The following is a 23,543-nucleotide window of genomic DNA, read 5'->3' as shown; positions in this document are numbered from 1 at the left end:
TCCTCTCTTAGCGGGGGTTCCTGTAATTGGGGGCACCTCCCTAGTGGGCACTGCCTGTAAGTGAGGGGTCCTTCAGGGGTCCCTCCCTAATGGGGACTGCTTGTAAGGAGAGTGCCCTTAACGTCGCTCCTCCCTAAGGGGGTCGCCCCTTAATAGGAGGGTAGTTCCTAATGGGGACTGCCTGAAATGGTGGCCTTCACTGGGGGCTCCACAAAATGGGGCTCCCCTGAATCAGTCACCATAAAATCAGGGCTGCCCTTAATAACGCTCCACTCCACACCGTGGGTACCCCATGCGGCACCTCCTCTATAATGGGGGGCTCGCTGCAACAGGGACCCCTCCGTACAGCGGCTCCCCGGCTGCGGGTGACCCCCGTAACGCGGGGGCATGTTCACGTCCAGAGAAACCTCTCTCCGAGCGCAGGGGGAGACCCCAGACCAGCTCAGCGCACATGTGGCTGGGCTGTGCTCTGCTGTCCCGTCCCGTCCCCTCCCCTCCTGCGGCCGGCCCACACGCACACCCAGCCCTCCTCCTTCTCCACCTACTCCTCCCACTTCCTCCGCACAAGGCGGGCTGCCGGCCGAGGAGGGGCAGCGGTCCCCCAGTCCCCCCGTCCGCGCCGAGCCCCCAGCCGAGCCCGTAGCGATGCGCCGGGGGAGGCACCGCGCCGCAGCCGCAGGTGAGTGCGGGCCCGGAGGGATGCGCGTCCCGCGGGAGCCGCGGGGCAGCAGCAGGGATGCGGGGGCAGCGCGGCGCGGGGACCCCCAGCCAGCGCCACGCCTGCCTTGGGCTCCCCCGGCGGCTGAAAGCCTCGAGCAGGGGAGCCCTGCACGCCTTCCGGGGGATCGTCTGCTTCTCCTCGGGCCGTGCGAGGAAAAACGGGTGGCGGGCTCCGGATCCCGGCATTTTACCCATGTATGGACACTTTGGATCGTGCGGCCGAGCGGCAGCGGCAGTGCGCTCAAGCTCCTGCCGGAGGTTTCTCTGGGGCTCGCCGCAGTGTTGCCCACCCTGATGCGGTGGCCGTGGCTGTGCGGAGGGCACAGAAGGACGGCCACGGCCACCCAGCCCTGCCACATGCAGAGCTCGTGTCCCGGCAAGGGCCCGCGAGCACCGAGGGGGTCCCAGCCGTGCCCGTGGCCAGCCTTGGATGTGAGTGACATCGATGGGCCGGGATGGGATCGGTGCCTTTTGGAGGGGTTTTAACTCCCCAAGCAGAAGGAGACGCGGTCACTGAGCCCTTCTGGTGACTGCTCATTGCTCCGTGAAGCTTTGGGGGTTTTTAAATAAAAGTGAGTATTCCCTGGGGAAAAGGAGTGGTTTCAACTTGAATCTCAGACCAGCCGTGGCTTGGTGCATGCATTCCAGTGGGATACTGCCTTCAAAAGCAGCGGGCTTGGGCCACGGGAAGAATCCGGCTGGGCTTGTGTCCGCCTGGGAGAAGCTGCAAACTTTGTGGGAAAGGGACAAGGAGTGGAATGAGGGAGCCGGGACCGCTGAGGCCGCTTGTTTGTTCCCCCAAATGCCTGAAGTCTGGGGGAGCGATGCCGGTGAGCTCATCCGAGCCCGCCGGCCATGGGAATGGTGACCTCCTGGGCAGGGTCCCAGAGTGCCCGAGGTTGTGGAACCGGGATTGCAGCCGGCCGGGGAAATCCGCCTCCTTCCCGCCGGGGTCCGGGGAGAGCCCGGGAACCCGCCCGTGCCGCAGCACCTCGGGGGCGCTGGGCTTGCTGGGTGCCAGCGTGTCCAGGAGCTTTTCTTGCTCGGTTCCTGCGGGCTGGCCGGGAGCTGGCGGCTGGGTTTGGCATCACGTGGCGATGGAGGAGGCGGGAGAGTGCGGGGAGAGGCTCCCGCTGCGGGCATCGCATCCCGGGGAGGAAATGCCGGGAGCCTGCGTGCCCCGCTGAGAACAGCCACGGGCGCATTGTTGGCGGCTGCCGGGGCCAAAAGAGATGTCCGAGGTGTTCCCCACGGCCTCGGCAGGCCGGGGAGGAGCGGGAGCCCTCCCGTGTCCTTTGGGCACCCAGAAGGCGGCAGATAAGGCTACCGCGGGAGCTTCTCAGGGAGGTTTCGCTGCTGCTGGCACGTGTTCCCTCGGCGCTTGCTTTGACTTTTACTCCCTCCCGGCCAAACGGCCCCGTGTGGGAAAAAGCCCCGAGAAGAGGGAACGGGGGGAAAAAGGAAAGGAACATGAAAGAAGTGGAATAAGGGGTTGTGTTTATTCCACCCGCTTCTTTTCCCAGCTGTAGGTTTGGGAATTACAGGCTGCATGTGTTGGGCTTCTTGCAAGCATCGCCCCCAGCGCTGATTCCCACGTGTCCCTGTCCTCCCCCGCTGGCTGGGACAGTCCCAGAGGGAAAAGGCTGATGGTGGCAGCAAAAGCAGAGCAGTTTTGCTGGCCTGGCTCAGGTGTGGGGATGGCAGTGGCTGGGCAAAGTCCCTGTGGATTTCATGGAGAGAGGGAGCCCCTCTCCCGAATTTGGTTGACGAGCTCAGCCCTCTCAGACAATCCCTGTGCCCGGCTTCGGCCCTGCCCTGGGATCACTCGTCCTGCTGTGCAGCCCCGCAGGCAGAATGAACTCGGAGCTGGGTGAAACAGGGCGGCTGCACCGTGCCCGGTGGCGTCACCCGATGCCGTGGTGACAGCGGGGCCGGTGTCACAATATCCCCGCGGTGGGGAGTTGCAGATGCCCGGGGCTTTGGGGAAGGGAAGCAGCAGTGGGGAGACATCGGGACTCACAAGATCCTGGGTTTCTGTCCCAGCTTGTCCTCCCCTAACACTGTCCCAGCTGGGAAGGGATCCCATGCCTGCACGGCCCTCCCACGCAGCATCTCCCAGGGAGATGGATTTAAGCACCACCCTCCCAAGAGATCCCTTTTGGAAGGAAAATAATCCAGCCTGGGTTTTCTTCAAGCTTGCTTCCATTCGAAGGGAGCTCTTTTTCCTGGATCTACGGGCTGGAAATTGAATCGGCACTGCACATCCTGGGAATGACCCCAGAGATTTATCCTGAGGCTAAAACTGTGGGAAATGATGTGGGGGAGCTGCTTCCAAGGGTGCAAGCAGGGAGGGAAGCACCGCGCTCCCCTGAGGGGTTCCAGAGGATTGCAGGGAAGCAGTGTCCTTCCTGGGAAGAGATCAGGAGCTTGCATGAGAATCCCCCCAGGAGGGCTCAGTGAGGGCTGCAGCCTCAGCTGTGCTGTTCTGGGTGGGCTGGGGAGCTCTGGTCCCCTCCTGGCAAAGCTGCAGCAGCACCAGTGGCTCTCTGCCTTGTCTCCCCCACAAGTCTCCCTCCATATCTGCTCTGTTTCCCCTGCTGTTGATGTGGCTTTTATCTTATCTCCTTGTGCTCTTCCTCCATTTCCTCCTTGGCTTCTCTGCTAACGCTGCCACAAAAGGGAAAAAACCACCCAAAAATGGAGGAGATCCTGCAGGGAGTCCATTCCCGGGCTTGGGGTTGCTGGGCGGTGCTGGGTGACAGGGGGTGACATTTGGCCATGCTGGTAGAGTGCTGAGTGATGCTCAGGTTTGTCCTGGGGCTGCTTGGGTGATGTGCAGGATGCTGGCTGATGGTCCAGGGGTGCTCTTGGGGCTCAGCTGATGGGCAGGTGTCTCAGTGGGATGCTCAGGAGACTCTGGGTGCTGCCAGCTGATGCTCAGAGAACACTTGGGGTTTTTGGGATGCAGGGCTGTGCTGGGACAGGCTGCCAGCTCCACCTGCTGGCACCCACCTCCTGTCACTGCGGGCCAGCCCCACCCCACAGCAGCCCCAAATCCCCTGAGGGAGAGGCTGAGCTGCTGCCTGCGGGTAAAACCCTCACATTACTTTACAGGGTGATGCCGGGAATGGGAATTTTGGGCACTCTGGGTCTGTGTCTGCTGGCTCCTCACCCGAGCTGACCCAGCTTTGCTCCCTGCTGCCTGCAACAGATGCTCTGTGAGCTGTGGAACCAACTCAGCCAGAGCTTTCCAGGGTTTTTCCAAGGAGATGGATGGAGAAATGCCCCAGCAGGCTGCCAGGACTCCTCCCACGGACAGGGAGGGTCGGATCCTGTGGAGAGGGGAGATCTCTGCACAATTAAATCCCTCAGAACTGGCCACGCTGTAGAATTGTACAGCAGACTGTGCATCTCCAATTAGTGCTGCACACACAGGGATTGGACCTGCAGTGACATTCCCCTGTGGAATGCACTCAGATGTGCAGAGATTCCCCATCTTGATCTGAGGCCTTCCTGATGCACAGAAAGTTTGTGCTGAGATTATCAGAGATTAATATATTTATAGTTGTTTTATTTGTGTTTTCATTGAGAGTAACTCATTTGGATACCAAATATCAGTCAAACAACGTTATACATTGTTAGTTTCATTTTAGTAAGTTTATTTACTCTTTTTACTTGAAAAACAAATGAAGTGGGAAAAGCTTTTTTTATTACAGAAGTATAATTTCTTTCCAGCCAGACTTAGCCTGGGAGTTTGTACAAAGGTTTTTTACATATATTTGGAACAAAAAAGTTATGTACTAACCCTCCATGTTCTGCCTCAGAAGGCTTGGAATTTACGATGCTGAGGCTACATTTGTCAGAGATATTATACAGGAGAACTGAGCAATCTGGAGAAAGGACAGAAGAAAATGTCCCATCACCTCCTGAGCCATTCTATTGCAAACCACCAGGGTGGGAGATCTGAAGTGAGCAGCAGCAGCAGAGACCTGAAGGAATGTTTGAGTCGGGGCTGGTGTGTGAGGCTGGGATGTTCATGGTTAATGCCCCAAAGAATGGAGCATTTGCAGGAACTGCCCAAGGGCAGAGGGGCACAGCCCCAGCCCGGGCTGCAGTTCCCTGTTGGACAAGATAAGGGAAGAGGCTGATAAGAGACAAATGCTGCCAAGTGCCATGGTCAGCCTGCAGTTAGCCTGCAGATGTTCATCCCCTCTGATGGGCCATAATTGCCCTCTCAACTGCACCTACAAGCAGTTGTGTCACAAGTAAACAAATACACTCAGGTGTCCTGTGATCCCTGATCCATAATCTGCAGAGTTACATCATCCAGAGTAAAAGTCCCTGCCCCAGGGGAGGTACCTGGCTGGTCCCACCAAGCCTGAACATTTTATTAACCCTGGAACTTTGTGCTTCCTGTGCTTCCCTCACCCCAGGTCAATCATCACCGTGGAATTGCAACCTCCCAGTCTTGTTGGAAGATCCATGGGTGCTGGGATCTTTCTCCTCTTACCCTTTCCTACCCTTTCTTTTCCTTAGGCATTCTTGAAGTATTATTTTTGTGCTTCTGTATTGCTGTGTTACAGTAGATAATAACCAAAGCAGCGCCACTGCAACCAAATTGTTCTAAAATAAACCCCATATCTATATATATGTGTATATATATTTATAATCACCATTTAATCAGCATTGTTTCACTCTAATCAGCCCCAAGGGCTCAATTAACAAGAACCTGGTTCACCCTCATGTCGCAGCAGAGACTGACACATGACACGACATTAGAGGTTCATGTGGCAACAGGAAATTTTTTTTTTTTTTTAATTACAGTTCCCTTTGTACGTTTTCAGAAAGCCCACACAGTTGGGCCTGATTGGCTGGATTTAGTTACCACCCATTTTACTGGCCAAAGCTGTCTGCATCCCTAATGGCCTAGGCTGGTTCCCCAACGGCATAGAGTGTTGAGGTATAATTGGGATTATAACTGTGAGGCCTGCAGGCCAGCTGTTAGCCACCATAGTTCCCCCTTTCTGTTTTTAAATACTAACACAATGTTTGTTGTCTCCTGCAGGGCCCTTTGCAGACAGGATGACAAACACTGCACAATGCCAAAAATAATTGACACAAATTATAAGCCTAGGTAGGATGAGGCTCTGCATCAGACTTGATAAGTCTAGCCTTACCAGTTGTTGTGTATCCCAAATACCATCAAAAAGGATTTTTCAAGCATGTCCGAGAGCCATCAAGCATGGCTTCTTAGGGTGGTATGCCCCACACTATTCACATTCATAACCCAATTACACAAACAAAATTGCATTTAACTTGCTTACAAATGGTTAAACTTTAAAAACTATCGTGCTTCTACTTTTGATATGTCCCAGCTGGGTTAGACTTACAGGGACAGTTTGCTGTCACGTGACCTTGTTGCCTACATCCATAACACCGGTGTGTTAACAGGAGCTGCAAAAGAATCTGTCCTAGATTGCAAAGCAAGATGTCACCAAAAGTATGTATTCTATTACCATCTGTTAAAACCAGGTGGGGCAGTGTTCTTTATCTCTTCCACAACTAATCCTCCCTCCTGGAGATATCTTCTGTTAATGGGCCATTGAGTGTCACCACCTGACTGATAAAATTCCATCATCCCATTGTGAGATGCTCCAGGAGGACTGCAGCCACCCCTTAGTCAGACTGCTACCAACACCCTGTCAGGTTCTATTCTGACTATGTCAGTGGGGTTTTTTTGTACTACTGCATTTTATTTTAATTTTCCTATTAAATGGTAGGGTTTTCTTAAATTTATACATACCAGTAAAGAACTGTTACTCCTATTCTCATATCTTTGCCTGAGAGCCCCTTAAATTCTAAACTATAATAATTCAGAGGGAGGGGGTTTACATTTTCCAGTTCAAGGGAGGCTCCTGCCTTCATTCTGTCCTTCAAACCAAGACAGAATCGGCTAACTAAGCAATACTCCCTGATTCCATCCCAACTTTAGCACATGCATAAATAAATTTATTTAAGGATGGTTTTTCTTTTGGTAACAAATCTAGCCCTTTTGCAGTCCTCATTTGCATTATCCTATGCCAATTTTCAGTCAATTGATTTCTTGCATCATTATTTATTTTTTGCTTTTCCCTGGCATCTTGTGTCCTCTATGAATTGCATGTATGGTTCCTTGGGGCCTTGTTTGATCGTGGAATACTTCTGGGTCGGTGTTGCCATGTCTGCAACATTCAGCAGGGCTTGTATCCCCAAGTCTTTTGCCTGTACTAATATTTAAGGATGTAGGGAGGATTGTCAACAGGGGGCAGTCCCATAAGCTGAGAAACCCTAGCCCCAAAGCGTGGATCTTGCTGCGGTACCTCTAAATTGCACAGCTCTTGATCCTCTGCATATCGCTGCCAGGTGTACTTAAACATCATTTACTGAACTGGGGTACATCTTCACTATCTGTTTAATATCAGAAGGTGTCGTCTCATTGGCAGTAAGAAACAGGAACATCCTTGCTACTGCCAGAGACCCCAGCGCGTGTTTGGCAGCTGGCCGGCACAGTTCAGGGAGGCCCTGCCATTTGAGGGAAACATACTTGTCACGTGTGTACCAGTCGCATCTCAGCACTGGGAAAGCTCCAATTGTCCTGCCCAGAGGCTTTGAGCCCCCCTATGACATTGGGGCCGTGGGCACAGAGATCTTTTCTGCACATTTGAGATTCCCATCCGCAACGGCAATCAGCTTTACCTGCCTCCAGAAGCTGACAGGATCGTAGGTAGAGATGGTGACTGGTACTGGTGGTGCGGCAGAAGCGTCCCCATGCCAATTGGTAAGAGTGTGATAGCTTGGGTTCCCCCCATTAAAATGTTTGAGTTTAATCATGGAAAGCATCCCTTGGACTTCCCAAGGCCTGGTTGTGGATGTGGCAGGGTATGATGTCTCACGGTCCCGGGCACCGGCAACCTCCATCAGCGCTGGGTGCCTCTTGACTTCTGGGCTCTGCTCGTGTGCTGATCCTGTTGGTGGGTGCGCCAAGCGGTGTCTGGGCTGCCCGCTCAGCTGCAGGCAGGGGCGTGCCAAGCACATTAACGGCAATGCAGAGCCCAGTGGCACGGCGCAGGCGGTTTCAGGTGCTGCACAAACACATCCGTTGCCCCCAGTGGCGGGGTTATGGCGGTGTGTCGGGATGGTGCTGCAGGGACAGGGGGCTCTGGTAACAGCCACTTCCCTCTCGGTTTCTTGCCCGTCGTCTCTGCCCGCACACCTGAGGTGGCATTCACTCCTGCCTTGGATTCCCCCTGCCCTCTCTCCTTACGAGACAATCCACTGGGTGGTGCCCACAGTGCTTCAGCTGCAGCTTTCGCGCTCTGGTCAGCTTTTATCGGTTTTAAAGTGTCCAGTACCAAACACCAGGTCGTTTAAAAGTCTTGAGTTGATTTGTTGCCTTGTGAGGCAGAGTCAAATACCAGATCACCAGCCCGCTCCCATGTTTGTACATTAAAAGCAGCTTCTGTGGCTGTGCCCAGTCCGTGTCTCTTACACCATGACAGCGAGGCTTGTAGAGACTGTTCATAATATTTTATCCCAGACTGGACGAAAAGAGGGTTCATCCCTGTACAACAGCCTTTTCCTCCAATGAGACTTGCGTCCTCATGTTCCCTGTGGACACTTTCTCTACTTGCAATGGTCGGGACTCTGCAGCTCTACTTACTCCTGGCAGCTCACCTGGCTGCCTCTCTGCTGGGCTCCATCTCCCTGCTCTCAGCACAGCAGCCTGCTGCCGATCACATTGGGTATCACCACCTCTTGCAGTCAAGATGGACACATGACATGACACTTGACGTTCATTTGACAACAGCAAATTTTTGGTGCATGCAGTTCCCTTTTGTAAGAGATGGTCTGAAGTTTCCCTCATTTGCCTCATGACCGTCGCAAGGACAGAGACTAAGATGCTGAAGACCCCGACTGGAGTCCTGGCCTGGTTGAGGTGGATGCTTGCCAAGTGATTGTTTTGCAGGTCTGCATGCTGTGCTGCCACGGTACACTGCTTCAGGCAGGGACTGGTGAGGAGCAGCTTGGTCTGTATGCTTTCGCCTGCTTCATGGAGCAACAGGTCTCATCACAATAGCCTATGAATTTCCCCACCTCTTGGCCAGATGCCACTCGCTTTAGACAAAGACTATAAACAAGTAACTTTCTAGGGTAACTTTGGTGATCCCCCACAGAATGAAGATGAGTCTGTTGGCTGGACCACGACTTTATCTCTCCCTTGGTAGCTATAACCCCCCTTCTCTCTCTCTGTCCTTTACTTTGTTTCCTTAATATCTCTCTCTCCTCTGTCGCATAATTGTTGTTGGCTCTCAGTAAAGGTGCACTGCTGTGATTAAATTGAAAGTCCCCTGCTGTGTATCTTTTGCACTCTGAGATCAGTAAAACGAACCATCATGACCCCTACTTGTACTGGCAGATCGTGACACCTTTATATAGTTTCAGAAAGCCTGTGTGGTTGGTCCTGATTGGCTGGATTTGGTTACCAACCAGCTTACTGGCCAATAGCTGTCTGCATCTCTAACGGCTTGTTCTGGATTGCAAGGCAGGATGTATTCTATTACCCTCTGTATGGCAGTTGTCTAGGTGTTAAGTGGGCAATTTCCCCTTATCTCTCTCCCTGAGAGATCACAATCACTCCTCCCTCAGCAGGGGGCATCCCGTGATAAGAGGCTGTTGAATGTCACTGCATGGCTGATAAGAACTGTAACATCCCCTTGTGAGATGCTCCGCCCAGAGGGAGGAGCCAAGCATTGCTATCCAGATATAATCAGGAGATTCTGACACACCAGCACAGCTTCTCCACTGGATTCACCAGAGGAACAGCAGCTGCTTCTACTTCCACGGATCTGCGGAGGAAGAATCACCCTTTTTCTACAGGACCCCCCTGCTCCAACAGAACCACACCTGACACCTCAGGAGGACTGCAGCCACTTTTCCAGTTGGACTGCTGCCAGCACCCTGACCAACAGGGTGTCAGGTTGAGATCTGACTCTGTCATTTTAGTGTACTGCATTGTTTTTATTTTATCATTTTATGTTTTTTTCCCCCTTCCCTATTAAAGAACTGTTATTTCCTGCTCCCGTATTTCTTTTGCCCGAGAGCCCCTTAATTTAAAATTCATAGCAATTTGGAGGGGTGGGGAGGGTTTGCATTCTCCATTTCAGGGGAAGCTCCTGCCTTCTTTAGCAGGCACCTGTCTTATCCAAACCAAGACAGCCACCACACTTTCACCTTGTGGGAAATGGCTTGTAACCCTCTGTCACCCTGTGCCATCAGAGGCTGCTGGCTGTGGGGACTTGCTTTGCTCATGGCTCGTTCTCTCTCTTTTCCAGGAAGGCCAGCTCACCTCTCCCGTGGGGACAGTGGCACCAACGTATAAATGGCCTCCAAACGGTACTCGCAGTCTGCAGGCCCTGTGATTTTCAAGAAGCTGCCTCGTCTGGCGCCCGCCCCCAGCTTCCTGCCCAGCAAAATCCCAGGCACATCCAGCCCCGTGCCCCAGCCTGGCTCTGAAAACCATTTCAGCTACAAGGGCTCCTACTTTGCCTGCCCGCTGCAGAGCCCCGAGGGCCCCAAGCAGCCCCCGGCTGGCTGGAGCCCCACGCCCGCCTACCTGCACTACGGCCCCGGTGCCCTGAGCCAGCCTGTGCCGGCCGAGGGGCCACTGCTGGGCTTCCTGCTGTACCCACCAGACAGCCTGGGCTCCAGGCTGCAGCCCCCGGACACCCAGAAGAGCAAGGACAGCCTGAGCCATGAGCAGCTTATGGCCAGAAATAAGCTGGAAAGTCCTAGGTGCCCCTTGCCAGTGAAGAAGCCAGTAGTGGTGAAGAAGGCAGCTCCTCTAGCAGTCCCCAAGCCCATGTACGGAGCCCCTGCCTCCTTCCTGGCTCCCAGGATGGCTCTCCTGCTGGGTACACAAGCAGAGAGCCTGAAGCAGCAGCGACCAGGGGACACAAACTGGGCCCTGCCCCCTGCCACCCACCCTCTGCACCCCAGCGAGCCCCACAAGAGTGGTTCCAGCACCGACCACAGACTCCTGCCACTGCCCTCCAGCCTGGCCCTGCCTTCCAGGGAGCAGCTGAGCTCCCCCACTGCCTTAACCCACTATTGCGTCACCTTTGATAAGTATGGGCCATCCCCCAGCAGCCCATTCCTGGAAGCAAGTTGTCCCTCTGCCCAGAGCCAGAAGAATGTGCCAGAGGTGCCCAGCCTCAGCCTGGAGCCCTGGCCCAAGCTGCAGCCAGCTGACAGCAGCCCAGTGATCCAGGAGAGGTCAGCAATGTGCTACCCACCTCCCCCCTACCCGCTGTCACCCCACAGATCTGGCCCCCTCTACCACCCCCCAGCTCCCACTGAGGGAGAGCCCAGTGCCCTGCCCAGCTTTGGCTACGTGGGAAGCAGGGAGCCCTTGGCCAGCACCTACCTCAAGGCCCAGGAGCCCAGGAGTTACTTTCCCAGCCCCTGGGAGCCCTACGTGCCCAGGACAGCGGGTGCCAGGCTGGGGGCAGCGCTGAGGGATGCTGAGCCGGCCAGGGATGCCGAGCTGCCCAGGAACAGCGGGCACCCAGGGTTTGCCATCAGCCCGGGCCATGCATCCATGTTCCACGGCTCCTTTCCCGGCACGGAGCCGGGCTGGGAGCAGCACAGGGCAGGCAGTCCGCAGTGGCGAGCTGCACCAAGGCACAGCAGTGCTTTCCAGCCTGTCTGCACCTCAGAGAAGCTTTCTGGGGGCTCTGCTGGGCTCGCTGAGACATTTCCTGAGAGAGGAGGGAGCTGGGAGAATCCCAGGCAAGGGGAGGAGGAGCCGCTGTATCCAGGGAGGAGGAGCAGCAGCGCAGCCCCTCAGGACACCCCCCGTGGGGGACCAGGGGAAGAAAATGCCTGCAAGGTCATGGATCCAGCCAAGGAGCTCCTCTGCCCTTCTCCGTCCGTGACCCCCATCAAAGGGCTGGAAGATCTGAGGGACACCAAGGCTTTGTCATCCTCCCCACCAATGCCTGTGATCCACAACGTCTTCAGCCTGGCACCTTACCAGGAGTACCTGGAGAAGGCCAAGGGCACCGACCCCATCCTGTTCTGCAGGAAGCATCTGTGGGAGGACTCCTCAGCCCAAAACACGGCTGGCAGCCAGGAGCCTGCTGCCCTCAGAGACGTCTCGCTGGTGTCCAGCCTGAGGGCCGGCAGTGATGCAGTGCAGAGCCAAGGGGAAAGCTCTTACAGGAGCATCCCAAAAAAGCCAAAGCCTGTGCCCCCAGAGCTGGAGTCTCAGGAGAGCAGCCCTGACAGGGAGGGCACCGAGGAGTCACCCTCTAAGGACATGGTGCTGGACCTTAGCTTCAAGAAGAGACTGGTGGAAGCTGGGGACACCCAGAGACCCCCTGGCTGTGTGGAGGGGACACTGGAGCGAGAGGAGAAGGAGGAGAGAGAAGCTGCAGGAGGGAAAGTGGGGCTGGGAGAGGGGGCTCAGCCCCAGGTGCCTGAGGCAGACTCTGGGGACAGGAGCAGCTTCCAGAGCTCAGCCAACTTCATGTTCCAAAAATACAAGCTGCTGCCCTCCCTCCCAGCCAGCACTGAGCCCCCCCAGCAGGACGGCAGCTCTCAAGCCCCCCAGCCCAGCCCCCCCAGCACCACCCCCACTCCAGCTCCCCCAGCCTCCTCTCCATCCAGCAACCCCCCGTTCCCACCGCCTAGCCCCCAGCTCAGCATCATCCTAGCCCCAAACCCTGCCCAGACTGTGCTTCCCACAGCCCCCTCCACTCCAGAGGAGGAGAAGGTGGTGGTGGTCAAGAAGGTTGGTGTCCTCTCACAGGCCCCCTCGAGGCAGTACTTCAGCACCCTGCACACCTTGCTCTGTGACACCATTTCGGACTCGGTGTCCCGCTCCTCCCCGGAGCTCCTGCGGCAGTGGCTGAAGAAGGCTGAGCTGGCAGAAGAGCTGGGGGAGATGCCCAAATCCTTGCCCAGCCCCAAAGATGGCTCCAAGGCTCCCAATCCTCAGAAGCCCAGCAATGGCAAGGAGATCTGGCTGGCTTTCCAGGACGTGGCCGAGCTCCTCACCAAACTGCTCTCCCAGCTGAAGACCTTCATGTCCGCTTGCCCTTTCCCTCATGTCGTCCGGGCAGGAGCCATCTTCATCCCCATCCACGTGGTGAAGGAGAAGCTCTTCCCAAAGCTCCCCGGGATCTTCGTGGACCAAGTGCTGCAGAAGCACAAGGTGGAGCTGCGTCCCACCACCCTCTCAGAGGAGAGGCACCTGAGGGACCTGGAGCTGAAGAGCTGCACCTCCCGCATGCTGAAGCTCCTGGCGATCAAGTGGCTTCCCGAAATCTACCCTGACCTGCTCAACCTCCACTGGCACAACTCCGTCCAGCAGCAGCTTGGTAGGTAGCCTGGCATCACCTGGGGATGGGTCCCTGTGGCTCTCCCAGGGATGTTCCCGCTGCACCTGCCCTCCAGGTGCTGCTGTTCTTGAGGAGCATCCAAAGGTGCCTCAGCATCCCTATCCTACTGAGGGTTCGCCCAGCTTTTCCTCTGTGGGTTGTGGAGGGGGGGAAGTTTGAGCTGGAAGGCAGAAAAATCATCCTGGGGTTGTCAAGGAGGTTTCAGACAGTTCCAGATGACCTGTGCCCATCCAAGGGTGCAGTGTCAGACCTCTCACACATGGCTGTCCCATCTAGCTGATGACTTCACTGCTCTGTCCAGATAACTTTTTGTTGCTGTTCAAGGCCATTAACAGCACCTTTATTTCTTCCAGATTCAAGCTCAGAGACTGGCCAGCAGCCTTCCAAGTAAGTAACTCTTCTTCCAGAGTGGGTTTATAGGAGTTTATGGGATTTGTTTGTCATTTTGTGGAGGTGTGTGGGTGTGGATTTCATGTGATGATGAGCAGTTGGAGCTGGCTGGGGAGGCTCTGCTCCTGGGGCTGGGCTGGAGCCAGGAATATTCAGGATGTGGAGGTGTGCCCTCCCTAACCACTCCTTCCTCTCCCAGGTAGCCCTGGCCTGGAGGCACTGAAAACTGATGGCAAAGCAACAGCCACAGAGAGATCAAGGAAAAAGTAGGCACTGAGGAATGTGCCAAGGGCAACAGCCAAATGATGAAGGGAATGGGAAAGTCCTGAGTCCCCAGAGCCGGGAATGGGAAAGTCCTGAGTCCCCAGAGCCGAGGATGCCGAGGATGCTGACACCACCAGCAGCCCTGCAGGCAGGTCCCACTGGCATCAGGATCATCCAGGATGCTGATACCTTGGCAGGAACCCTCTGGGGATGCTGCTCAGGGTGGAGAACAGCTCGGGGTGCTCCAGGGACATACACAGGGATGCTGCTGGCAGGTTTTCTGGGCCTGCAGGCATGGGCTCGAGTCCCTCATGGCAGCTGGAGCTACTTTTCTTTGAATGGATCATCTTTCAGTGCATCTCCCACCTCCATCCATGATTGCCCTGGTGAGCTGAGAGGGAATGGCTGGAGTTCCAGTGGAGCTGGAGCAAGAGGAGTGTGGAAATGGCCACAGCACCGTCCCCAGCCTTGGAAAATGGGACTGCAGGGATGACATCCCACCTCCTCCTCTCTCCTCTGAATCCCCCTCCTGCTTTATCCATGCTTTTCCCAATAAACATCCCCTTCCTATGGGATTTTCACCTTTAAAGTGCCACCAAGACCTGGCACAACAGCAAGGGCAAGGGAATCGTGACTTCCATAGTCCCAGGACTAAGTTGGTTTTGTGAAAAATGAAAACATTTTACAAATGTTCTGGATTAACCTTTATAAGGAGCTGCTGCCTTCAGGTCATGTGTTTTGGGTTGGTTTTTTCTTTAAATACAGTAATTTATACATGTCTTTTAATTTAAACTAAAAGACTGCAAGAAACTCTTAAAGAGACTCTTAAGGAAAAGAAAACCAAATCACTTAACGTCCCCGATCCTGTCCCAAAGGAGAACGTGGGAGATGCACGTTTAGGGACCACCTTGGTGGAGACTGAAGGAGCAGAGAGGGGAATGATGCTGCCAGACCTTGGAAGGAGGGATCCTTTCATCTCAAAGGGTTATGGGCATGCCAGGAGGGATGTGGGCATGCCAGGACTAATGGACAGCCCCTCACCCTGCGGGGCTGCAGCCGGGTACACAGCAGAGGCCTTAAAAATTCATCTCTCAGGTGTTCTTCAAGGAGAAGAACAAAACAAGGGTTATTCTAATTTTTTATTTCACTACAGGAAATATTTATTTTAAACTAAGAAGATGGGGTGGGGGAGGGTAGGTGGAAATGACCCCACCAGAACTGTACTTATTTTAGCCAAAAGGTGTGTTTGCTACTGGGGGATTTCTGTGGGTGCCTTCCTGGTTTTCCGTGGGGTGGCTGTGGATGTGAGGGAGATGCTGCTCCTCACAACCCCCCACACCTGCATGCCGGTGCACAGTGATTTGGAAAGCAGTGTTTGTTAATAATGTTGGTTTTGTACATATATAAGGTTCCAGGGAAGAAAGTTCCTTCCCTTTATTTAATTTTTTTTGTAAGAATATGAAGAGTTCCCTCACCTGGTTTAAGTGAGTTTGACTTGTTTCCAGACATGCCTGCTTCTGTCTCTGCTTCCCAGCGTGGGCACAACAGGACCTTCCTGGGCCTGGAGGGACCCAGATCCCCCACCTGTTGCACTTGCCCTCTTCTCCCTGCAGCAAGCCACAAGTGCTGTGCCCAGCCCCTCTGTGCCATCACTGGAGGTTGAATCCAGTGTTCAGGATGCCATGACAGGAGCACATCCCAGCCTCCACAAACCCTGTGGGTGACAGCCTGGGAACAGGGTGCTGGTGGATGTGTGAGCATCAGAAACTGGGCAGGAGAGTCTGGACTGCTCAGGGATGCAGCCTGGGCTGACCCAGTGGGGACCCCAGGACTCGCCCCCTTGGGAGCCTCCATCAGGCACAGAATCTGCCTGATCCCAAAGGCCAAGTGCTGCAATCCACGTTCTTCAGCCCCAGGTGGTGGAGCCCAGCCGGTGAACACTGCCACAGCCTCACAAACAGGGAGTTGTGGGCAGCATCAGCAGGGTTTGGGGATCATCCTGCCTGGAGGGACACACCCACCCCCTCCTTCTGCTGCTGAGAGCTCCATGAGGAGCAGAGGGAAGCTGAGACCCCTCCAGCTTCACCTGGGGGAGTGCAGATGAGTTTGTGTGTTAATTGGGAGCAGCTGGAACAGAGCCACAGCCTCCCCTGGGAAAGCAGATAAAAGCCAGGCCTTGGCTGGGCCTTGGTGCTCTCTTCTGCTGGGTGCTGCTGGGTGAGGGGTGCTGCTGGTCCTGGCTCTCCTTGGGGAGGTTTCTGGGGATGAGGGAATGTCTGAGCCCTGTGCTGGTTACAGCCCTGTGCTGCCCTGGGAGCTTCCCAGGAGGTGCTGAGGCTTGGCAGAGGCTTTCCTGAGCTGGGAGCCTGCTGGGGACAAGGGAGGGGGGTTTTAATGAGGAGCTCCTGGGATGGGAAGTGTGGGAATGGGCCTGGCACTGGGATGTGGGAGTGCAGAGAGCCAGCCTAAATCTCCTGCTGTCCCTCTCCACAGCTGAGCTCTCGCCGTGGCCTCTGCCGACAGGAGCCGAGGGCTCGGAGCGCCGAGCCCCCCAGGCGCCGCTGCTGCCCTGCAGGCAGGAACGATGCTCCGTGCGGAGAGGGGAGGGGCTGCGGGCCCAGCCCCGTGTCCTGCTGCCCGCGGGGCTGTCCCTGCCCGCAGCCTGTGCTGCAGAGCCTTGCTGCTGCTGGCCGTGTGTGTGCGTGCCACTGCTGTCCCCTACGGCCTGGGCGCTCTGCCTGCTGTCACCTGGGGTCCCCCGGGCTCAGCAGCCTCCCAGCGAGGGGTGGGTGACACTCTGGGGACAGCGTGTGGGGACCTCCTCTCCTCGGGCTGCTCCCCAGGGATGCAGGGAGTAGTGTCCCCTGGAGCAGGTGCTGGGGGACAGAGGCTGGGGACACGGACTGCAGCCACACGGACATCTGGGACCTCCCTGCAGGGGCAGCCTGGCTGTGGGCACAGGGAAGGGCTCAGGCTGGCCACAGCAATGGCTGTCACGCTGTCCCCCACACCGTGGCCTGGCAAGAGGGTGCCTGTTGCCTCAGCTCAGCTCCTCCAGCCTGAGGGTCCCAGCCCTGCAGGTCCCACCGTGGCTGGGATGGGCTCCACAGCCCCTGGTGTCATCCCAGAGCTTGGACAGATGTTTGTGACAGAAGAATCCAGGCCCAGCCAGCCCAGGACAGCATCAGTGGGACCTGTTCCCACTGCAGCAGGACCTCCAGGGCCCAGCCCTGCCAGCCCGGGCTCTGTGCCTCCCCCCTGCTCCACAAAGGCAGCTCTGCAGCGTGCCTCTGAGCCTGGCCACCACACTGCCACCAGCAGCACTGTGACATCTCCGTGCTGCCTGCTGCCCTCTCCTGGAGCTGGGCATGCAGCCAGCTCCCTGCTCAGCTCCCAGAGCCTGGCTGCGCCCTCAGCACTGACCCTCCGTGCCCACGCCGTGTCCAGCGGCTCCAGCACTTCCCAGAACTCCTCCACAGGCACGGAGCAGCTCCCTGCAGCCACCAGAGCAGCCTCCAGCCCAGCTGAGCTGATGACAAAGGGCAGGCCTGGCTCCACAGGGAGGAAACCCCCTGCATCCCACCCCTCCAGCCTGCCCTTGCCCTCCCAGCCTGTGCACGTGCTGCCCTTGCAATTCCGGCTGCTGGGCATCGCTTACGGCCCGGCTCTGGGCAGCAGGAATTCCGAGAGCTACCGGCAGCTGGAGGGAGATGTGACACTGATGGTGGGTGCTGCAGGGGCCTGGGACACATCTGGCACTGTGGGCTGTGGGGTGGTGCCAGGCCCTGCTGGGGGAGAAGCCTGAGTGCTGCATCAGCCCTTGGCTGGTTGGGTGCCCACCTGAGCACGGTGGAGGTGGGCAAACCCCTGGCACTGCTCTGCTGGAGCTTGGTTTGAGGTGGGGCTGGGCTCCCCTCACCCCTGGCAGCCAGCAGGGCCCTGGCACAGGGCATTAGTGCTGGGCTGTTCCCTGCCAGGATGGGGCTGGCTGCTCTGGGTGTCCCAGCTCATCCCCAGGCATTCCCAGAGCTCTCCCTGGGGTGCCAGTGTGCCCTCCCCTGGGCAGGCTGAGCTGACTTCCCTCTCTTTATTGCCCACCTGCTCCTGCATTTCCCCTTCACATGGGGGGGCTTGGGAAACCTCCTCAATTAATTCCCAGCTGCTTCTTCCTTCCAGCTCAACCAGATGCTGTCCAGCTATGAGAGCTTCCTGCAGGCCAATGTCCTGGAGTTCATGTGAGTGTGCAGCTGCTCTGGAGGGCTGGGTTTGTAGGAGCAGTGGCCTGAGGCAGCCAGCCTGGCCTTAAGGAGAGTCCTGAGTAGAAGAGCAGCTTGTTCCACTTTGATAGAGACTGTCTGTTCCCTTGGGAAAGGTGCATTCCAGAGGAAGGGCTGCAGCCATAAACACCACGTGGGAATGTTTTTCCTTGGTCTCCCAGAAGGCTGGGAGGTGGATGTTGGAGCGAGTGGCTGATAAGGGCAGCAACCTTGAGTGCTTTAATGAATGTTTGGTGGTGTAGGCTCTTTTGGCTTTCCTCTTACATGTTCCTGAGACTTTCTTCAACCTTTCCCAGAGTGGAAACATAGAAATACTGAGTGTGTGCAATAAAGGTGGACCCTGCTGGAAGAAGCAGTGCTGTCTGGTTTTCTTCCAAGCTGCTGCAGGTTTGGCTTGGAGGGAAGGGTTTGCCCAGGAGAATGCTCCAGACAGGAGCATTGAGGGGCTTCACTCCCTCCCTGGTGTCATCATCCTGAGGGATCCCTGTCTGAATTCCTGGACAATGACACCTGGACAAAAGCAGTAGGTGTGCTGCCCACTGTCTCCTGTCCCTCCAGGAATGGCTCAGTGGTGGTGCGAGGGCAGGTTCTGTTCTGGGGGGATGCTCCTGCTCCCTCCAACTCCCACCTCATCCGGACAGTCATCACAGAGGCCAGCAAGGGAAGGAGCATCTTCAGCTGGCAGCTGGAGCCCCAGTCTGTCCAGTCTGCTGGTGAGTCCTGAAGATCTTCCCACAGCAGGGCTGCTGCTGCTGCTGCCCAGTGCCCTCCTTGTGCCTCTCTCCAGGCTGAACCCCGTGCAGTTTGGGTTCCAGGCTTTTCCTTCCCTGAACATCCCTTCTCCTGGCCTGTGTAAAGCCACTGTAAGGATGTGGAGGGTGGTGGAGGGCACATCTGTAGCAGCTGGGCCTGTGTGGGCCTGGGCTTCTGCTCGGCTCCCTGGCCTCCCCTCTGTGCCCCAGCCCTGCTGTGCTGGGAAATGGTACATCCCGAGCCCTTCCCACATTCCAAGGGATTGCTCCTCACTCAGCTGCCCTGCTGCTTTCTGCCTTTGGTGTGTGGCCATGGATGAGCTCTGGGCTGAACACTGTCTCCCAGGGAAGCTGCAGGAACAGGAATGAGTGGAACTCTTCCCAACTCCCTTAGGCTTCAGCCTGGAGAACCTGGACCCGGAGAAGCTGTCCATCTCCCTCACTGGCTCCCAGCTTGGCGTGGGCAGCATGGAGAGGCTGGTCAGAGAGGTATGCCAAGCCTAGGGGGCTGTTCCAAAGGGAGATGCTGGGGGAATGGGCACAGGCTGCCTGGGTGCTGGAAGAGCCTGTGCTAAACAGGGCAAGGTGTGAACTGTTGCCTTCTCCCTGCCCAGGTAACTGCAGCTGTCAGTGCCCTCTACCACGTGAGGAACTTCACCATCTCCCAGCTCAGGTATGGCATGCAGCTACTCCTCTGCCAACCTCTTCCTTTCATCCCCTTCACTCTCTCCTGTGCCCTCTGCAGCTAATCAGCTGTGCTGCAAGGATGGAGGGAATGGGGAAAGCTGGCAGGGGATGTGCAGCTGGAGCAAACTGGAATTGAGCCCCTTCTGTGGGCTCTCAGGAGAAAACCTCCAGGAAAGGTGCTGGAGCCAGGTCCCAACCCTCCTGCCCTGCTCAGAGCTCTTCTCTCCCCTCAGGAAGCTGGGTGGGAACACGGAGATCACTGGAGACCTGTACCTAGACACAGTTGTCCATGCTGACGTTACAGAGGTTCTGGAAGCCCTGACTGCACTCTCAGGCCTCTCCGTGGCCCTGAGCTCCCTCTCGGTGGAGGGTAAGGACGGTCCCCGTGGGTGCTGGGGGCAGGGTGGCTGCCAAGTCTGCTCAGCCAGCGCTTGTTTCCTGCTCCTTCAGGGTCCCAGCTCGGGCTGCACGTGTACCCTCTGTCCTTCGTCGTCACCAACAGAGCCTTCAGCCAGAAGCTTCAGGATCCACTCTCTGCAGAGCACCACGATCTCTCCAGGCACCTTGGTGATGCGGTAGGAGTGGGGCTGCTGGAAGAGGGGATTGAGGTCCTCCCAGCTGGGTGGGAAGGGAGCAAGAGGGGCTGCTCTGGGCTGGCCAAAGTGCCCCAAGAGCTGGCAGGGAGCTGAGCACACCCTTTCTTCCAGGTGGCGAGAGCCCTGAGGGATTACCCATCCTTCCTGACAGCCATCATCAAAGAATTCCTGTGAGTTGGGAGCAGGGCTTCTGCTGGCCAGGGCTGCACAGGGGCAGGGAGGTCTCCCTTCAGCCGTCAGCCAACAGGGCATGGCTGACAGCTGCATGCTTTTGGCTAAGGAAGGGTTTGCAGAGGAAGCTGAGGTCGAGCATTAAGCCATTGCAGCAGTGGTGACTTGCTGGACCTCCAGGCATGTCCCATCCATCCCTCGGCTCCCTGAGTGCAGAGATCTCTTCCTCCTGAGCAAAACCCTCTGGGAGGAGGCTGGGAGTGCCCACCCCGTGCCACTGTGGGGTCATGGTGGGGCTGGCAGCTGCTGGAGCTCTTCCCAACCCTGCCTGCAGGCCTGGCTCCTTGATCTGCCATGGGAACATGATCTTCCGCCGCCCCGCTCCAACCAGCGTGCAAGTGCTGCGGGCACTCGTGCGCTCGGTGGGGCCAGACCAGGCTCTGGCTGGCTCTGCCATCCACGTGGATCCATCCTCTCTCTCTGTGGGAGGTAAGCTCTCCTCGGGCACCTGAGTGCCTGAGCTCCACAGGCCCCGTGCCTGCCCTGGGAGCAGAGTGGATCCACAGCTGGGCCCATCCTGGTCCCTTGTGTCAAGAGAGGCTCAGGTGCCTTGGCTGCTGAGGTGAGCAGGCAGCAACACTGACTAACAGCTGTGCCCCTTGCCTCTGCATGGCCTGGGGCACTGGGGATGGAGACCTTCTGCTGCAGGCTGCTGTGGGAGGGGAGGAAAAGGCACGGAGGGAGTGGAACAGGAGTTATTCTATGCCCTGTGTCAGTCCTGGGGCAGAGGGTGGCTGGCACCCCGTGGGGCAGTGCTGGCACAGCTCCCAATGCTCTGCTCTGCTCCAGAGGACACCCTGGAGCCTGCCAGGCCCCAGCCGGGCTTCCCAGCCTACGGAGTGGCCTTGGTGGTCATCGGTGGCCTCTGCATCGTGGCTGCGCCCGTCGTGCTTGTGGTGAGGGCCAGTCCTGTCTGCTGGGCTGGGCCAGCAGCCCTGGGCCCTGGGCTGGGCTGGGGGGCTCTGTGGGGCCAGCTGGGGCTGCAGTCCCTGTGCTCTCCTCCCCAGTGCCTGGGCACCAAGAGGCTGGGCTGGCAGGCTGGAGGAGCCCTTTGGGACAGAAGAGACCCTGAAGTGGGCATCCAGACGTTGGAAATGGAGAACCAGGGCTTCTGGACAGAGGTCAGTGCCCTTTGCACCCCTTGCATTTCCCTCTGAGCCTGGGAGCTGGTGTTTCTGCAGCTCACAGGTTCTCCTGTTACCTGGTGATGGTCCCTGGGGCTGGAGAAACCTGTGGGGAGCTGGAGGGAAGGGACCCTCACTCCTGCCTTCTTCTGGAGGTGCTTCAAGGGACTTCTTCCCTCTCCCCTGCAGGACCCTGGGGATGGTCACTTGGTGTGCCAAAGCACTTCTGCCTGAGGAGAGAAGCAGCAGCTGGGGGGAGCCTGGACAAGGGCTGTGGGTGGGAAGGAGATGCTGAGAAGCTCTCCCTGATCCTGTGGCAGCAGCTGCCAGGTGCTCCCTGTGCAGAATCCAGACTCAGGTGTGTCAAGGAACCATTTTGTACCTGAAATAAACTGTTTGTAGACCGTGAAAGCCTGTGGTGAAGGATGTGTGTCTGCTGTGGGGGTGGTGTTGAACCAACCTCCCTCCTGGGCTCCCAGTACCACCCCAGCCCTGTGCTGCTGCTCTAACTGGTGCCTGTGAGCTGGGCTTGCTCCTCTCCAGCTCTGGGATAACAGCCCTAGTGCTGGGGAGGTGAAAAAGCAAGGATGTGCAGGCCAGCCCCACAGTCACTTTCCCAGCCCTGGGGTTCTTCCCCTTTGAGCACGCTGGATTTTATTTCAGATCCTGCTCTGGGCTGTTTGTTCCCCCCCCCAAACCTGCCCCAGGGGCTTCATCTCAGCTCCAGCCCCACAGCACTGACTGCAGCTCCTGCTGTGTGTGCTGGGTGCCCCAGAGCCTTTATTTCAGATCTTTATTTCTGTGCTGCTTTGCCTCTGGCTCTCTGCAGTCCCTATTCCAGCCTCAGTGCCAGGGGCTTTATTTTACCTTTCCCCTGCCACAATCTTTACTTCACCTCCAGGCCCGGTGTGTCTATTTCAGGCACGCTGAGGGCTTTTATTTCAGCCCCACAAGCAGAATTTCAGCCCCAGATCAGCATCGTGTCCCCACAGTCTTTATCAACACCTCGGTGAGATCCCAGCTCTGCAGTGCTTCCAGCTCCACTCTCACCAACCTTTATTTATTGCCAGCTGTGCCTCTTCCCCCTGCAGCAGGTGCAGCTGCTCGTGCAGCAGAGCAGGAGAGAGGCAGTGGGGTCCCAGCTGGCAGGGAGGCTGTGATTGGCTGGAGGGATGCATGGACTGTGTATGGGCTGGAAGCTGATTGGGTGTGAGGACATGTGGTCAGCAGCGCTGCAGCTGAGCCAGCCAATGGGTGCCCTTCTTCTGTTCAATCCCTTTGGGCTTTGGCTGGGTTTCTGTTATGTCAGGTGGAGATTAAAGGTCTAGAAGGGGCAATTTCTGCAATAAGGGGGTCTCGTTCACTTGCACAAGGGGCTTTGTGTTGCTTTGTTCCCCATTGCTGCAGAGGAGGGCCCCATCCATCTCCCACTGCCCTCCAATTGGCTCCAGAGCCAAAGAAGCCATCTCTGTTTTGTCTCTCTTGGATCATTTGGGGGATTGCCCAATGATTTGAGGTGTGGAGAGGGGTTCTCTGGTCCCTAGGAGCAAACCCAAGGTCATTTTGGAGGGCTGCTGTGTTTAAAACCAGGGAAGCTGCAGGCTTTGTGGCAGCAGGTGACCTTTAAATGCCCCCTCTCCCTGTCACCAGGGGATCAGTTGTGCAGCTCATCTCTCCTGAACCTAAAGCATGACTTGATGGGCAAGCAAATCAAAGAGAAGAGGTGCTATGTGAGGTCATTGGCTGGAGACAGGGCTGACACAAACTCTCAGAGATCCATGTGGCAACAGTGGTGCTTTAATATGTAAGAGTCTCTGTAAAGAGGGTCTGAAACTCCTGGGTTTAAACAGGCTGGGATCTCTCTCTGCCTGGTTCTCAGGCCAGTGGTTCTTCTGCCTCTAGACTTGAACAGGCTTGGCTGAGGGTCCCCTGCATAGGTTTGAGTCTAACCTCTCCAGGGACCTGTTGATCTGTTTTCTGGAACAGTCCAGGCCAGCCAAACTGGATTTGTGTTACCTCCTTGTCCAGTTACAGGCTGGCTGTACTGTGACAATTCCTCCTT

The 23,543-nt window shown here is 56.7% G+C and overlaps 2 protein-coding genes across 4 annotated transcripts; both read left to right on the top strand.

Annotated features, from left to right (window-relative positions):
- The first annotated feature begins 539 nt into the window (after positions 1-539).
- On the top strand, positions 540-15,288 carry C13H15orf39 (chromosome 13 C15orf39 homolog). Of its 2 annotated transcripts, none has more exons than XM_059857922.1 (4): positions 540-679; positions 10,092-13,139; positions 13,514-13,547; positions 13,750-15,288. In XM_059857922.1, the coding sequence occupies exons 2-4, from the start codon at positions 10,139-10,141 to the stop codon at positions 13,751-13,753; spliced, it is 3,039 nt and encodes a 1,012-aa protein (XP_059713905.1). In that variant the 5' UTR covers positions 540-679; positions 10,092-10,138; the 3' UTR covers positions 13,754-15,288. The 2 variants fall into 2 exon arrangements, with proteins under 2 accessions (XP_059713905.1, XP_059713906.1); XM_059857923.1 differs by lacking the exon at positions 540-679 and adding an exon at positions 4,040-9,736.
- Positions 15,289-15,441: 153 nt separating this feature from the next.
- LOC132333136 (mucin-1-like) lies at positions 15,442-21,892 on the top strand. Of its 2 annotated transcripts, XM_059857924.1 has the most exons (12): positions 15,442-17,538; positions 17,991-18,049; positions 18,650-18,804; positions 19,238-19,332; positions 19,458-19,516; positions 19,764-19,900; positions 19,981-20,105; positions 20,238-20,296; positions 20,632-20,786; positions 21,147-21,253; positions 21,365-21,478; positions 21,671-21,892. In XM_059857924.1, the coding sequence occupies exons 1-12, from the start codon at positions 16,399-16,401 to the stop codon at positions 21,713-21,715; spliced, it is 2,250 nt and encodes a 749-aa protein (XP_059713907.1). In that variant the 5' UTR covers positions 15,442-16,398; the 3' UTR covers positions 21,716-21,892. The 2 variants fall into 2 exon arrangements, with proteins under 2 accessions (XP_059713907.1, XP_059713908.1); XM_059857925.1 differs by lacking the exon at positions 20,632-20,786.
- The last annotated feature ends 1,651 nt before the right edge of the window (positions 21,893-23,543 follow it).

The sequence above is a fragment of the Haemorhous mexicanus genome, chromosome 13 (assembly GCF_027477595.1).
Source record: "Haemorhous mexicanus isolate bHaeMex1 chromosome 13, bHaeMex1.pri, whole genome shotgun sequence".
NCBI lineage: Eukaryota > Metazoa > Chordata > Aves > Passeriformes > Fringillidae > Haemorhous > Haemorhous mexicanus.
The sequence above is the reverse complement of the archived record's forward strand: the minus strand, read 5'-3'. Positions and strand labels throughout refer to the sequence as shown.

Excerpts from the sequence above, each read along its gene's own strand:
- C13H15orf39 (XM_059857922.1), top strand. The coding sequence starts at position 10,139 with ATGGCCTCCAAACGGTACTCGCAGTCTGCAGGCCCTGTGATTTTCAAG. Across the intron at positions 13,140-13,513 it reads CTCCGTCCAGCAGCAGCTTG|ATTCAAGCTCAGAGACTGGC; the intron begins GTAGGTAGCCTG and ends TATTTCTTCCAG.
- LOC132333136 (XM_059857924.1), top strand. The coding sequence starts at position 16,399 with ATGCTCCGTGCGGAGAGGGGAGGGGCTGCGGGCCCAGCCCCGTGTCCT. Across the intron at positions 19,517-19,763 it reads TTCACCATCTCCCAGCTCAG|GAAGCTGGGTGGGAACACGG; the intron begins GTATGGCATGCA and ends CTCTCCCCTCAG. Across the intron at positions 20,106-20,237 it reads CCAGGCACCTTGGTGATGCG|GTGGCGAGAGCCCTGAGGGA; the intron begins GTAGGAGTGGGG and ends CCTTTCTTCCAG.